This window comes from Puma concolor, chromosome B1 (assembly GCF_028749965.1).
Source record: "Puma concolor isolate L17-30 chromosome B1, mPumCon1.1.hap2, whole genome shotgun sequence".
NCBI classification, from domain to species: domain Eukaryota; kingdom Metazoa; phylum Chordata; class Mammalia; order Carnivora; family Felidae; genus Puma; species Puma concolor.
Genome location: NC_141670.1, coordinates 29,181,837 through 29,199,304, shown reverse-complemented (window position 1 = coordinate 29,199,304; position 17,468 = coordinate 29,181,837). Strand labels below are relative to the sequence as shown.

Genomic DNA, 17,468 nt, shown 5'->3' with positions numbered 1-17,468 from the left:
TAAAGTCCAGTTCATCAGTTCTTAATCAGTTCTTACCATATTTCATTTCAAGAATGTTCAAAGCAGTGCATTAAAATAGGAGAGAAATTGGGTGTGATTTAATGTGCAACAATAGGAAATCAGCTAAATAATTCATAGTATGTGTATATAAGAAAATACTATGTCAGCGTATGTCTCAGACCTCCTTTATATTCTTAAAAATTACTGAGGACCCAAAAGTGTTTTTCTTAATGTTGGTTATATCTATCACTATTTACCATTTTAGAAATTAAAACTGAGAAATTTTAAAGAAATGTTTATTAATTTTAAAAAAGCAGCAGTAAATCCATCACATGGTAACATAAATACATCTTTAAAAAATATCCCCCACAAAATAGTGAGAAGAATTGCATTGTCTGGCTTAACAGAGGTGTCTGGATTCTCAGATTTGCTTCTATATTCAGTCTGTTTCAATATGCATTCTTTTGGTTGATGTTTCTGAAGAAAAGTATGACATTAAACAGGCAAGTAGTTGCAAAAGGGGAGGAGTATTTTAATAGCTTTTCGAGATAATTATAGACACGCTTCTTTGGAACTATACCAAAGCTGGACACCTGTAGTTTTTTTTTTATTAAAAAAAAATTTTTTTTAATGTTTATTTATTTTTGACACAGAGTGAGAGACAGAGTGTAAGAGGGGGAGGGGCAGACAGAGGGAAACACAGGATGAAGTGGGCTCCAGACTCTGAGCTGTCAGCACAGAGCCTGACGCAGGGCTCGAACTCATGAACCGTTGAGATCATGACCTGAGCCAAAGTCAGTCGCTTAACTGACTGAGCCACTCAGGTGTCCCGGACACCTGTAGTTTCTTAAAGATTGGGTGCAGTGCGTAATATGAAACATTTATATCTGAAAGTATAAATGAACGTTTTCCTACTCTGCTACATTAAAATCCACTGGGCTATTGTGTGGTTTGAATGAATCATTTACCCCCCATGCATGACTTTATAAGATCATATATTAGTCATCCAGAAAATATTAATTCACTGAGTTATGCAGATCTTCTAAATGTTGACAAAACCATTGTACGATAACAAAAAATGTATTAACCACAGGATTAACATCTCATTAGAAAAGTCTTTATATTATGGGAAGCTTTCAAACTCCTGGTAGCAGACATAAGTTTTCCAAAACTATGAATTCCACCAGTAATCTCAAATTTTATCACTGGCAACAAATAACCATCAGTTTTCCTTGAAGTGATAGGGTGGCTTCATTCAGTTTTGAGAAAATGTTCACCAAACACCCAAGTCTGAATAACCAATCACAGTTTTGTCATTCTTTTCAGTAAAAATGGTATTCCATGGAAAAAAAGAACTAATTCAATTCACAATTCAAACAATTAAACAAGTGCTTTTTCTGGAGGGCACCATCACACATTGGTACAGAGCAAAGTGTGTTAAGGACTGAGAATTAGTAAAATCAATAATTTGGTGTCACTGCCGTGATCTGCACTGAAGCACCAGTGGTTTTACTCACGACTCGGCACATATCGCAACAGAGGACAAAAGGCAGATAATGTCTTGAGATGATGAAGATAGTTTTGTCTTTGCAGGTCCCCTGAAAGGGGCTCAAAGATTCCTAAAAGTCTGCAGACCACACACTTTCAGAATCCCTGTACTATAGAAAGCCACAAAAAAAGGATCTGTGGAAAACAACTTAATGACATGAGAAAAAAAAATGTTCAGAGCATTTCAAGTGAAATATAAATTTGACTAATTCTACTTCTAGACATAATCTGAAATTTAGAAAAATGACAAAAATCACCGAGAGAAGTGATTATATAACTTTATAGTATATTCATCAGATATAATGGTATGTAGCTATAAAAAAATGAGACAGACCAATATATATACTCAAATGGAAAGTTCTTCATAACATATTAAGTGAAAAGAGTTTATTGCAGGAAATTGCACGTAGTGCACTCTGATTCATGTTGAAAAGCAAGAATGTGGGTGTAGATGTATATGTAAAGCATGTAAATGAATGAAGAATGATTAGAGAGCTATAGGTCACATTTAATAGGGTCTACCTTCTGGAAAGGGGCTGGTACTGACATGGTGAGAAATGGGATTACAGAGGACTTTGTGTTTTCACTTAAGTGTTTACAAAGTAAATACATTCATGTATTATTAATATAACAAAGAAATAAAGTGAATATAAAGAGGTTTAGCAGGATACACAAAAGGGGTCAACTGATTACCTAATGGTAAAACCACCGGCGATTTTTTTTTTTTTTTCATTTCTCTGGATTTTCTACTTCTTCTGCAATATTTCTTCTTTATTAACAACAATTATCTTTAGTCACAGAAAAGTCAGTTAAAGGCCATATGGTGAACTGGTTAAAGTTATATTAACTATGGTTTATAAAACCCAGTGCCAGAGTATGGGTTTGATACTAAAGTTGCACATACTGCATAAAGAAGTATTAGAATCGAATCCAACATCCTCAAAAACTAAAGGTGCTCAAAGTAATTAAGCAAATAAAAGTTAAAAAAATATATATATATACATATATATATCTTTGTAACATTCAGTATGAAGGAATTTATTATTTGAAAAATAAAAAAAGTAGTATATAAAATCAAAGGGCACAGATGCCCAATGCAATTGGTCTCCTTTGTAATATTATTTTTCCCTACTTACATGGAATCCAAAATGCTTAATTTTCACTGGTCTGGTTTACTAATACCATTTATCAATGTATGTAAGAGTTTCTTCTAAAGATAGCAAGGACAATTGTAAAATAACTATGCTTCCTTAATTCACAAGAATGAATTTTGGTAATATATGAAGAATTTATATCACACGCACAATCACCACACAACTACCAATCTGTTATTTATATCAAATCACCACTCCTTAAAATTTCCAAATATACTGTTGAAATAAAGAGATTAGAAAACTGAGCAGTAACAGAGTTTCTTAAAGCAATCTTAAAGGAAACTATTACTCTATTCTATGATGTACTCACTCAGGCTCTCAGAAGACTCAAGTAACTGTACAAGGAGATGCCAGCTGTTCAACAAATAGGTGAGTTTTACTTTAGAGATTAGAATAATTTTTAAACTGAAATGTTGGCCCCCGCTATTTTCAGAAATGAAACAAGATCCCCTCTTATAATACAGCAAGACACACATAATTCCTCTGGCAATCACCAATTTAACTAAAAAGACCTCTCTTTTTTGTTTTGGCCATTGATTGCTTGCTGGTCTCAGCTGAAGTCTCATTTTCTTTGGCAAACCACTCAGGTAATTTTCTCATTGAGGTTACAAGTGAAATCTATAGGAAAGAAAGAGAAAAAGACATATTTATAATATTGAAAATGTATGTCAGTTGTAAAAAGTAACATAGGTTACTGAATGAATATACACCCACCACCCTTCCCTTGCTGAGTAAAACAAAATAGTGAGAGCTACAGGATTTATTTCTGGATGAAAAGTAAATAAAGAAAACAGAGACAAAATCACTGTATCATCTCTTTAGGCAAATGCCTGCCATCTTGTTTTTTTATTATTAGGCACTTAAGCATACACACACATTTGAGAAGGAAAGAACTGGGTATTATTTCAGATTTATGTCTCATGTATATTTGCTCTAGGTTGACCAACATGGTTAATTTAATGTTCAGAGGAAGGCATCTGCTTGGGCGTGTGTGCACATGTGTGTGCGCGCGCACACACACACACACACAGAATCACATTAAGCATTTGAAAAAATATATTTCTATGTCTCCAATGGCAGACTGACTACAGAGTGGTTTCAGCAACCACCGACATCTTGCAGACTTGCCAAAACGTAATAGATACTCAAAAAACAGCCAGTGAATAAATGAAAACAATTTTTGTTTTTTGGCTCAAAGACTCTTTGGAGAATCTGCTAAAAACTGGAGATCCACTTCTAACAATTTTAGGGGATTTATTTGTACACCAAATGAAGCCTCAGAACCCTAAGTCAAAAAGTCCCTGAAAAAAAATTTTTAAGAACCCAAAGGCAGTGGCTGTGTCCTTATGATCTGCACTTGAAAAAGATAAAACAATTTTAAGTTATGTCCCATAAGCCTAAAATGGTATTAATTAGTGTTATCTCAGTTTGACCACAGAGCCTCACACTAACATGACAAAAAAATCAGTCTGACAGGAGTATACCTTGGAGTCTAGCAGAGTTGGTTTAGTTATTGAACTATGTGAAAGATTTATGATAAGGTGAGCTCATCTAAGGTATAATGTGTCTGTTACCTTAAGGTAAAAAGCATAATTTATTTAATTTCAAGAATGAAAACTCTACCTATATATTGTTCATCAATTACTTGTTATGTTTTATTATGTTTCAAAATGGTTTCAAAGGGATGCCTGGGTGGCTCAGTCAGTTAAGTGTCTGACTTCAGCTCAGGTCATCTCACAGCTTGTGAGTTCGAGCCCCACATCAGGCCTGGAGCCTGCTTCAGATTTGTGTCTAAAAACAGATTTGTGTGTGAATTTGTTTTCACATTATTATGTATTAGAAAACTCATAATCTTATGATGAAATAGACTAAGAGATACAACCCAGGTTAGCAGAAAAGATGAGTGTTCACATAGGAAATACGTGAAACCAGCTCTACAGTATTCAGGGTAGAATACTTTCTGTACTTGGGAGGAGGTTGAAAGAAAAATACTTTGGCTGGCTCACTCCTCTCTTAATCCACCTCCTAGCCCCAATAACCTTGTTCCTCTAAATGGGGGTGGGGGGAGAGGACTACATCCAGTAGGCTCAGCATGACTTCCACCCATTCACCCAGTCCCCCCAAATCTCCCCACTCTGTTGTCGGCATCTGATGCTATTTCGATAAGGGAAAAGCCAAATGCTAATATGTTATTAAATACAGTATTTCACATAAATGTGTACCGATAATCAGGAAAAAATAACAAGTTAGACCTTTTCCTTTACTGATAGGTAGAAGCTGGTAAAAATTTAAGGGTTTAGGGGTGCCTGGGTGGCTCAGTTGGTTAAGCGTCTTGGCTCAGGTGATGATCTTGACAGTGAGCTTGAGCTCAGTGGGCTTGAGCCATGCATCAGGCTCTGTGCTGACAGCTCAGAGCCTGGAGCCTGCTTCAGATTCTGTGTCTCCCCCCCTCTCTCTGCACTTCTCCTGCTCATGCTCTGTCTCTCAAAAAGGAATAAATGTTAAAAAAATTTTTTTTAATAAAATAAAATATAAAAATTAAGGTTTTAGGCACTTGGTATAGATTTCAGAAATAAAAGGCTGGGAAACAGAAGCCAAATTTCACTACCACCATCCCAACATATATTCTCTTTTATGTCCTTCTTATAGCTAGCTCAATTGTGTAAATAATGAAAAGAAGTCCAATTTAATCCAATTTCATTAGGTTATCTAGGACATGTCTAAATGCAAACCTAACTGAAGTACAGAATTTAAAAACACCAGTTCCTCTCATTTTTAAACTATTGAGAAAAGCAGTTTAACTGCTGGAAATCCCACAAGGACTACCTTAGAACTGAAATGGAATCCCTAATGCCCTACCATAAATATTAGCAACCACCTACTACTATGCTTTCTAGTTAATTATTAGTTTTCACAACTTTTATCATGTAGTCATATAATTTCAGCTACAAGATACTGAAGGTTAAATTTTCAAATTATTCAATCATTTAATAGAATCATTACCAAAGAACAGTCATCTCATCCAACATGCAGAGCAATAATTTCCAAAGCATTTAATTTTAATAAATATACCATCTAAAATAATACTAAACTCATGATCTTTCTCTGATCATGCAAAAAGTATGCTGGGATATACTCAGGACCATGTACAATAATTACTCCTGTGCCTGAAAGATTCAGTATAATAGGAACAAAGCATGATGAATGACAGAATGACAGACACACTGACTTTGGGGGGTATTTGTAATAAAATTTGTTTTCCTTTTCATTAACTACATAAACTGCCAAATGCTCAAAGCCAATATTAACTATGTCTATGAAAGAAAGAGAATTGTCAGGCTACATATAGCCAGGATGAGGTAGACGTAAAATTTAAGCTGATAATCCACACAAAAAGCTAAATAGATGGGCTACATGTCCCTTTTTCTGTCATTTAAAAAATCACTTTCCTCAAATAAGATTTATGAAAAACAAAAGAAATAAAGCACAGATTAAAAAGTAACCTTATATCAGAATTTATACATTTAAAAAATACAGCATTCTAGTATTAGAATATGTAAATTGAACCAACTGACACTGTATGAAAATTCTACATATAATTAACACCTTGGTATTAGCACCTACTTCTTCTTCCTTGCTTCTCTTAGAACTTGAACAGCTCTCTTCAGAGTTGGGGAAACATCTCTTTCTGGTGGAATCACAGGAAAGCTGGTCTAACCGTCTGTTGTCACCATCTTTTTCCAGGATCTCAATTGCCATATGGATAAGGTATGTGTCAATGTTTTTAGGAACCAATGCTCTAATAAGTTTGATTTTATTTATATCTGTAAAGCATGAAAAAATAAGATTTAAAAATAAATTACACAGAACATTTTAGAAAGCTCTGAGCTGAAAATAGTGAAATATTTTGTAGAAAGCAGGGAGGAGGGTGTCCAAAGAAAATGTTCCTCTTTCAAATGCCTACAGCCCTACAAACAGAAATTAAGTAAAATGTGTCCTCCCCTCACCTGTGCACCACCTGCAATTAGCCCTTGCCTCCAAGACTCAAAGTCAGGTCAATGCCAGCGAATTCATATAAATTATGTTTCAAACTGCTTTTTGTGAGGTGCCCTGAGAAACCACTATCTACAGAACTGTTTCTAAAGGAATTATGCTTCAAATTCCAAATATCAATTACAATCATTTTTGAAAATGACTTATTCTTAAAATTTTTTTAATGTTTATTTTTTGAGAGAGAGAAAGAGTGCGAGTGGGGGAGGAGCAGAGAGAGAGGGAGACACAGAATCTGAAGCAGGCTCCAGGCTTCGAGCTGTCAGCACAAAGCCCAACACAAGGCTTGAACCCACGGACCATGAGATCATGACTTAAGCCAAAGTCGGACACTTAACCAACTGAGCCACCCAGGTGCCCCATGAAAATGACTTATTCTTAAGATAGAAGGTAATCACACTTGTAAATAAAATGCTAATAAAAAAAAGATCCTTTCAATAGATAGTGTAGCATAACAGAACACACTATTTAAAATGCATAGTAACTGAGTTTTCTGAGAAAGAAATAACAAGGAATTTTTAATTTGTAACTCAACAGAACTGATTCAACTGTGTGTTGTGTCTTCACTGAACCTTTTACAAATTATTTAGCGATCTCCCACAGACCACTACTTATGTTTCAAACACTTCCAACATCACATTCATGTGAAATGTTCTAGGAGTAGCTTAAAACTAAGCAGCTTAGAATCTATTCACTCATCTTCATGTAATTATAAAACTAGTATAAAACATTTCTGACACCCAATTCAAATTCACAATGCCACCCTGAAAAGGCGGTCTTTCAATTATTCCACTTTTCAAGGTTTATATTCTCCTTTCAAAGATCTTATCTTGCTACTCTTGGACTTAAACAAACAAACAAACAAACAAAAAAAAAACACTGCAGTTACAAAAAAACGCAACAGGAAGAGAAAAGGTTACACAGCTAATGGAAAACTAAGACCATGGGGTATCAATGATTTCGCCTCTACTCTTTCTAACTTTAAAGTTTTAAAATGTGAAACTGATTCTAATCAAAAACTTGGAAAGATAAGGGGTGCCTGGATGTCTCAGTCGGTTGAACGTCCAACTTTGGCTTCTTGGTCATGATCTCCTGGTTTGTGAGTTGGAGCCCCACGTCAAGCTCTGTGCTGACAGCTCAGAGCCTGGAGCCTGCTTCGGATTCTGTGTCTCTCTCTCTCTCTCTCTGTCCCTCCCCTACTCACACCCTCTCTCACTCTTTCTCTTTCTCAAAAATAAATAAACATTAAAAAAAAATTTTTTTTAAACCTGGAAACATAAGATTAACTCTAAATGTACTAAAATTAGCAATGTGACTGCCAAATCTATCAACCAACTAAAATTCTACTTGCCCTTTGGCCATTATACCATCCAAACACCACAGAAATTTGGCCCATTTTACTACTTCATTAATTTCTTAATGGCTGAGAAGTCTGTGTCTGAGCTCCCTTTCAGGTCTTCAGGTTTTCTTTCAAAAAAAAAAAATTTTTTTTCCAATGAACATTACATTATGTTTATTTTTCCAGATTTCTAGATTCTTAGAAGTGGGATTGCTAGTTCAAAGGGTAAACACATTTATGTTTTCATACATATTGGCAAACTACCTCTATAACTGTGCTATCTCATACTATAAGCACTACCCACATGTAGCTACCTGAAATGTGGCTAGTGTGGCTAAGGAACTCAATACTTAATTTTAAGCAAACTTAATTTAAAATTAAATTTGAAAACTGAGGGGCGCCTGGGTGGCGCAGTCGGTTAAGCGTCCGACTTCAGCCAGGTCACGATCTCGCGGTCCGTGAGTTCGAGCCCCGCGTCGGGCTCTGGGCTGATGGCTCGGAGCCTGGAGCCTGTTTTCGATTCTGTGTCTCCCTCTCTCTCTGCCCCTCCCCCATTCATGCTCTGTCTCTCTCTGTCCCAAAAATAAATAAACGTTGAAAAAAAATTTTTTTAATTTGAAAACTGACACTTGATTCACTTATCAGAAAAATTTTACATACGTTTGGAACACATTGAGTATCTTCATCTACTTTATTCAGCTGTCAATTTATGAAAGCTAAATACAGATCAAGTATTTTCGATTACAATTTACTATCAAAATTGACATATGCTATAAATATAAAATGCATACACAATTTCAAAGGCATAGTACAAAAAATAAACAAAATATCTCAATAATTTTATATTGATTTTATGCTAAAATTGGTAACATTTTTAATACATTGAGTTAATTAAATTATATAATTAGGGGCGCCTGGGTGGCGCAGTCGGTTAAGCGTCCGACTTCAGCCAGGTCACGATCTCGCGGTCCGTGAGTTCGAGCCCCGCGTCGGGCTCTGGGCTGATAGCTCAGAGCCTGGAGCCTGTTTCCGATTCTGTGTCTCCCTCTCTCTCTGCCCCTCCCCCGTTCATGCTCTGTCTCTCTCTGTCCCAAAAATAAATAAACGTTGAAAAAAAAATTAAAAAAAAAATAAATTATATAATTAGAATTAATACATCTGTTTATTTTTACTTTTCTGTTTTATCTTTTGCTTTTTTAATGTGGCCACTAGAAAACTTAAAATTGCATATATGAATAATAATATATAGACTTGTTGAATCTCTATGCTGCACATCAGAAACTAATGTAACACTGTGTGTCAACTATACTTCAATTAAAAAATTTTGTTAATTAAAAAAATAAAATTGCATGTATGGTTCATATCATATTTCGTTTTGGATAGTGCTGCCCTAGAAAAACCATACAAAATTTCCTGTACTCCAGCCAACTAACACGACTATATTATATTACATTTATTTTCTTCTATGGGTATTTAAGTCCTGGGTAAATAAACTATACATCCTTAATTTCATCATACTGTAAATGTACATTATACAAGCGAATTCTTTGGAAACATAGTTCAATAACTTTGAATTATCATGGCATCATAGATTCAATGAATTATTTTGAAAGGAAAAATGAGATATTTTATTCCATTTGAAACAATGTGTTTCTGAAATTAGAATGTCTTCTTTTCATAAAAGTATGATGTGTAAACATTTGCTTATAGTTTTAAACCACTGTTAATGATTAATAAATGTATAAAGTTATTGTACTATAATTTGAATATAATTTCTAGATATAATTAGAAAATCCTTATATTCACATTACACATTTCTGTAAGTACCCTTAATATTTTTATCTTAACGTTGATTTATTTTTGAGACAGAGAGAGACAGAACATGAACAGGGGAGGGGCAGAGAGAGAGGGAGACACAGAATCTGAAGCAGGCTCCAGACTCTGAGCTGTCAGCACAGAGCCTGACGCGGGGCTCGAACTCACGGACCGTGAGATCATGACCTGAGCCGAAGTTGGACGCTTAACCGACTGCGCCACCCAGGCGCCCCAATATTTTTATCTTAAAGTCATCCTACAACATATACCTGCAAATAAGGGGCATCTAGCATTAAAGATACATCTCCTGCCCTAGCTTTAAAGGAAAGTAAGTGCTGAAAATTTCTACTGGAGAATAATGAACACTGGCTGCAAAGCTTTAAAAGAGATCATATTACTCCTAGTTTTGTGGCAGGTCCCTTGGAAGCCACCCTTAATTTTCCAGTTACATGCACATAAACAATGGAAGAATGAGATTATTCAAATATTATCCAGACACCTCATTAAATGTCTTGCCTAATTTATTAAGCATAGTTACAATTTCAACTCCATAAAAAATCTTAAAATTACATAAACATGGATAAACTAAAACATTAAAAAGTTTTAAAACTTCTGTAAATATTAAATAACAAGGACAAAACCTACTTAGCAAATAAGACAGCATGAAAATAATACATGTGATTTCTCAATTCACAAATACTCTGTTTTCAGGTATAAGATTAGGCCATAATAAAATAATAGAAAATTCTCAATTCAGTATTTTGCAGAATTTAAATGCCAATCAAACCTGTTCACTAAAACACCAAATTATATAATATGGCTACAGTTAAATAAAACATGAAAATAATGCATCTGAGTCATTAATGTAGTACGTACATCTTCATTTCTTATTACAATTTATAATTCAAAAATGTCTTCTCTGACTAGAGAATAGTATTTCTCTTATCAAGTATCAAGGAAAAACAAAAATTCAAAAGTAAAATTTCACATTTCAATAAGTGTTATCTTACACACTAAATAAAATTTAGAGCTCATAGTTCTCAAAATCTAACTTTCTCAATTTTGGCTTTGGAAGTAAACTACAATAATATATTTTTTCACATTATATGTATAACCTACATAGAGTATATAGGCAGAAAGATGAATTAAATGTTTAATAAGTAGATTTCAAAGTTTTCTTTATGTAGAATTTCAATTTAGTATGAATCTCTAAATGAAAATTTATTTGCTATATTCAGTATATAGTGGTAAAGACAAATTTTTTTGTTGTTGTTATCTATTTTGAGAGAGAGAGAAAGATCATGTGCATATACAAGCAGGGGAGGGGGAGAGAGAGCGAGAGAGAGGGAGAGAAAGAATCCCAAGCAGGTTCCACTCTGTCAGCATAGAGCTGGACACTGGGCTGGATCCCACAAACCGCAAGATGATAACTTGAGCTGAAATCAAGAGCTGGACACTCAACTGCTGAGCCAGCCAGGAGCCCCAAGACAAATGTTTTTTGTTTTGTTTTGTTTTTTAATTTTTAAAATATTTTTTTATTTTTGAGAGAGAGAGAGAGAGAGAGACAGACAGACAGACAGAGCATGAGTGGGGTAGAGGCAGAGAGAGAGGGACACACAAAATCTGAAGTAGGCTCCAGGCTCTGAGCTGTCAGCACAGAGCCTGGTGTGGGGCTCGAATTCACGGACTGTGAGATCATGACCTGAGCTGAAGTTGGACGCTTAACCAACTGAGCCACCCAGGCGCCCCTTAATATTTCTTAATTTAAAAAGTTGTCTGACATCAGAAATGGAAATTGCTAAACTCAGAATGTAGAGGAGACTAGAGAATATTTAAAGATACTAGACATATAAATATGTTAACCTGATTATATGTAAGTATATTTATTTTACCCATCAATGAGAGGTTTATAAACCCAAATCTTACACCAGGATTAGAAACTGCATATTTCTTTCTTTAAATAGTTGGCAGTACGCTTAAACATCGTATAATAAAAAGAAAAACTTGCTCAGTCATTAATCTTGACATGATATGAAAACAATCTGCAACTCTCTAGGCCTCAAATTCCTATCTCTGAAACAGGGCTGGATTAGCACAGTGAAAATTTAATGATTTCCAATTTCCTTTCCAGGTCTAAAAAATCCTGTAATTTTACAACTATATGATTTGTAAAGCAAATTAGGAACACCTGGATTCTTTACCATAGCCAAATAAAATAGATGTTGTCAATAATTGGCTAAATACTAGAATGTTAAATCCTTCCCTACCATTTCCCTCTGCCAATAATGAATCGAAATTAGAACATCTATTTTATGTCATTCAAGAATATCTGCCCAAGGGACACCTGGGTGGCTCAGTCGGTTAAGCATTCCACTCTTGGTCTCGGCTCAGGTCATTATCTCTCAGTTTATGGGTTTGAGCACCTCTGCACAGCGCTGCCAGTGCATCTGGCTACCGCTTCGGTCATGATCTTGCGGTTCATGAGTTTGAGCCCCCCATTGGGCTCTGTGCTGACAGCTCTGAGCCTGGAGCATGCTTCGGATTCTGTGTCTCCCTCTCTCCCTCCCCTGCTTGCTCTCTGTCTCTGTCTCTGTCTCTCTCTCTCTCTCTCACACACACACACACACACACACACACACACACACACACACACACACAAAATTAAAAAAAAATTAAAAAAAAATTTTAAGATGAGGAAAACTGGGGCTTGGGGAGATTGGGTAATTTGCCCAAGGTCACATAGCTGTGAAATGGTAAGCCTACACTGAAACAGGTCAGCAGTCACCAGAGACTTTGCTCTCACTGACCAGGCTGACACATTCGCCAGTCTTCAGGATTTAAGGAAGGTAGCCAATGATACCAAACACGATGGTCAACAGGAAGCAAAAAAACAAAAAGGAAAAAGGAAAAAAACTGCACAAACTCTTTCAGAGAATACCACCTACTACCCAACAGCCTCATCAAAAGACAAACATTTCTTTAAGTCCTGAGAGATTATACATACACAAAGGAAAAAAATAATTCCACAAGTATTAAAATCAAGAAGGCATCAGAGTCTTTGACTTCCTTTACAATACTATTTTACTTTGCATTGGAGAAAGAGAGGTTTGATATAATCATAGTTCTAACCCTACAAAGTAATTACGGTTTTCCTTCCTCTACCTTAATTTCAAGGTAGGTGGCTGCTGGAGTTGGAACAATGGGAATGTGACCAGGACAGCTGCCTAGCTTTCTCATAAGATGATTCACGGCTAAGTAAGCTTGGATGTTTTATCACAGTCTGTGATACAACACTCAGGTTTTCAGATTTAGAGACCTACTTTAACCTTAACAGATCCACATTAGCCATGCTCACGAGCTGTCAATTCCCTGATTTACAATTATGAATTCACAATTATCACACAGAAAGACTAGCATACTTTCCCTACAGACAGATCTACTTGAGAACTCAAATTATAACCAGAAGGCAAGGAAGTGATATAGAAGCAGAATTAGTTGCTGAAATGTCTTCCTCAAATACTCAAATAAGATCTTGGGATAACTAATCAATAGGCCCTTAATATGCTTGAAGTCTCATTGGCCAGGATCAGAACTTGAATGTTTGTTTTTTTGAAATAGTTGGCAGTACAACTTTCATATGGTATAATTAAAACAAATATTTTAGGGGTGCCTGACTCAATTGAGAGAGCATGTGATTCTTTATCTCAGGGTTGTGAGTTTGAGCCCCACACTGGGCACAGATATTATCCAAAGGAAAGAAAGAAATGTAAATAAATAAATAAATAAATAATCAATCTTTTAAGGTAAAAAGAAAGAAAAATTTTAGTTCTCTGGGAATAATTTAGATGACTACTACCCACACTTGCCTCTTTGTCTTTGTCTTCCCCCTCTGCCTCCATAGTTGATCAATGGAAGCGATGAAGGTGTCCTTTCTTTAGGCCTTCAGTCAAGCTTTCCTCAAACCTAGAATTATTGCTGCCTTTTAAGGTGACTTTAATATCTTTGTTCTAACCAATTTAATATAGTATTGACTGTGCTTTCAGAAGGTGATCTTATTTCCCTTATTTCCAAATTTTGGGGGGGAACTGCCTAGTTGTTCCCAAGTGGTAACGAATCTGAGTTAATAAAAACTTAAGTATTTGCATTGCGGTTTTGGAGATAAGGCTTTTTGTATGTCTACTGCTCTGCCCTAAGAATGTGGAAATATTTATCGGATTTATTGAATGCTAACATGCCCAGGTTGCACATGTAGGGAGAAAAATCTTCTGAGGTAGTTCATCTTTAATTCTGTAAAAAACAGATAATTTTTAAGTTTCTGCAGGGCAAGAAACTTGGTCTCAGCACGGCTGAGGTTCTGCAGCAAAGTGACAAGAGGACACCATTCTACATGGGGGCCTAGAGACCTGGGACCAGCCCTTCAACATCACACTGACTGAGACCACTGATTGTACTGAATAAGAATTGTAGAATAAGGCTACTTCAGTGAAACAAATGACAAGGAATCTGTAAGATTCAAGGGGAAGTGAGAAGTCAATACGGGAAATGAACATGGGAAAAAAACGTGTTGTTTTCAAGGGGTGAAGCAGAAGTTAGAAAAGGATGAAAGTTCATTGTCTTGGGGGTAGTGGAAGTTGTATTCTAAAGCCGAAAAGGAAACCAAGAATTTCTCAGATGCAGTCTCCTCTGAGTGGTAATGGGAAGAAAGACTGGTTTTGAAGAACAATTAACAAGCATTACCAAAGTAAATTTTCATAGTAGCATAAAGGGTTAATGCTGGTGAAGTGAAAAATATTAGTGGATTGCTTGTTTACTTCATCTGGGTTCAGTGACTCAAGTCATTAAGGCTGTAGACGAGGGTCACAGTGATCACCTGAGTTGATGGGAGGGTTTCGGATAACATCAGCAATAATCTTCTGAACCTCTGGAGTCAGGCCTGCTCGCTCCGTATCAAGTGGGCAGCCAGCTCTCACCGCCTGGGATAAGTGCATGCCAACTGCTGTGAGAGGCAGAATCCTATTCTCAGCTATCCTCATCTAGAGAAACAGGAACAAAAGAACCAGTGAGGCTTCAAATGTTTGCACGGTACTGTATGCAAATAAAAGGTCCAAAACCTTCAGGTAGTAAATGTTCACTGAGAAATAAACAATGCACTGAACTTTCATTCCAAATATTCAAGTTTCCTATTTCTTTAAAACTGCCCACATTATACATCTCCAGTTCTACTTTTTATACTTACTGTATTGAATAAAACAAAATCATCCAGCTTTAGCTAAGAACTCATTCCTCAATCCCTCTATAATTATTCACTTTAAAAACCTATCAGTAGTAGAGAGTAATCATTCTGTGGAAGTCTACTGACTGCCACAGCCTTTTGAAAATAGAGGAAACTGTAATCCAATATTCTATAATTGAACTACTACATGGTATTTCAGTTATATGAATTTCCAAGAAGACAAGTCCTAAAATGCTTAGTGATAATGTAAGGCTCCAGGTGCATTTTATAAAAGGTTCTTGAGAAGACTTTAATAAGGTTTTTATATTGGCTCTATTCGTAAAATAATAACCACAATTTATTCTGTCATCTCTTGCCTAGCATTAAACTTAAGATGAATTGTTTTAAATTTAGGACAGCATTACAGATTCATGTAGCTTTTTAAACAAAGGTAGTTCCAAATCCATTTATGATGTACATTAGATAAAACATTGCTTTAAATACTCAGAAAGTTTAGTCAGCTCTAAATTATTTCATGATACTCTCTTAATATATCTTTGAAGTATGAATTTGGATTGTATTTATGTGAATGTCGATACTTTCACGGAATAGAACATTTGAAGCACTATTTACATCCTTCAAAGGTAGATTTTAAATTACCTTAATTAAATGTCTACCTTTTTCTACTACACAGTATGCACCATGTGTGCATAATATCAGGGTTATTTGATCCCAGGCATCAAATTACCTAGAACTAATTGTATTATTGCTCCAGATTAATTAGTCCTTAGGTATGGTTAATTTTGTGGTTAGCTGGCACAGACCCTCTCAGACCCGTGGGAAGAACAGATAATTATACCATGATATTACACAATAACAAACAACAAAATAATAGCGTAAGACATTAATGAAAATACACCATTCTTCACATTTTTAACCATGAATATGTAATATAATACTGAAACTTCATGAAACCACATATCATGGCATAGTATTAGAATGTACTTTATAGAAGCTATGCCAAATTTTCTTAGTACCATATTCAGTTATGCCATAAATATTGATGTTCAATTTATGTATATATAAGCATATTTAACACACATGTGTAAATTACTATTTAAATAAGAAATTTTTTTCAAAAATAGTTCAATGGAATTATTTGGTTTCTCCTGTAATGGCTTTGGTACTTTTAATTTTAGAAATTTGACTGTTTAATTAGAATATCTATTAAGTGATGAAGACAAACTATGGACTGTTTTTCATATTTACACTGGACTTTAACCAGAATAAGTGTAATGTAGGCTAAGAAATAGACACAGAGACTAGGAAAAGTAGGTATTGGACCATATAGCCTTTTCCAAATCAATTTAATGACAGGATAGGAATTCAAATTAATTAAACCTAGATGGAAACCTAATTCTGTCTCTATTTCACTAAGATATACTCTTCATTTTGTATATTTTAAGAAACCTCAACAGCCTTAAGGATTTAGGCCAGAACACTGAATATGAAAAAACATTAATATGGCCATTTTTCATAGTAATGAAGATTTTTTTCAAAGACCATCAGGCATGGTTTAAAAAACAGAATAGTATTAGAGGATACAGAGTGGAAAACAAGTTTGTTGTTAGTGTTTTTTTTTTTAAACTTATTTCTAGCTTCTTGGACATCCTTCCAATGATATTCTATGCATTTCTGTATAATACACAAGGATATGTCAATAAATAAAAATGCATATATATACACACAAATTTATGTTTTTCAAACAGCTCTGCATCTCCCCTTTAATGTATCTTGGAGATAATTCTTTATCAATACATAAGCTAATAGTTATTAAACTATTAGTCCCAGCTTTAAAAAAAAAATAGAGTCTTAAAATATGGCTGCTCTAATATCCCTAAGCTGTAAGTGTGTTTAACAGTACCTCTATACAACCTCTATAAAATAATCATGGTCAAAGTATACTTGCTGTTTTTACTTAACTGACAAAAGTAGCCTTAGCAGAAAAAGAAAATGACATTCTAGTCTAAAATTACATATGGAGCTCCTGGGTGGCTCGGTCAGTTAAGTATCCGACTTCAGCTCGGGTCATGGTCTCACGATCCTTGAGTTCGAGCCCTTGAGACGGGCTCTGTGCTGACAGCTCAGAGCTTGGAGCCTGCTTCAGATTCTGTGTCTCCCTCTCTCTCTGCCCCTCCCTGACTCATGCTCTGTCTCTCTCTGTCTCAGAAAATAAATAAAAACATTAAAAACAAATTTTTTTGATTAAATATAAAATGAAACAATAGAAAATATTGTAGGATTGATTGTAAGAATTTTATCCCAAGTCACAACTTTAATATTTGAAAAA

General features: G+C 35.2%; 1 protein-coding gene across 6 annotated transcripts in view; it reads right to left on the bottom strand.

The window, feature by feature from the left end:
* Positions 1–279: 279 nt before the first annotated feature.
* Positions 280–17,468, bottom strand: part of WRN (WRN RecQ like helicase) — a 151,080-nt gene continuing 133,891 nt past the window's right edge. For 5 of the 6 annotated variants that reach the window (XM_086703370.1, XM_086703371.1, XM_086703372.1 and 2 more), the window contains 3 exons: positions 14,777–14,939; positions 6,309–6,526; positions 280–3,320 (listed from right to left, as the gene is read on the bottom strand). In XM_086703370.1, coding sequence (XP_086559496.1) covers positions 3,201–3,320; positions 6,309–6,526; positions 14,777–14,939 — 501 coding nt within the window. In that variant the 3' untranslated portion in view covers positions 280–3,200. The remainder of the gene's footprint in view (positions 3,321–6,308; positions 6,527–14,776; positions 14,940–17,468) is intronic. The other variant, XM_086703373.1, reaches the window with a different exon arrangement.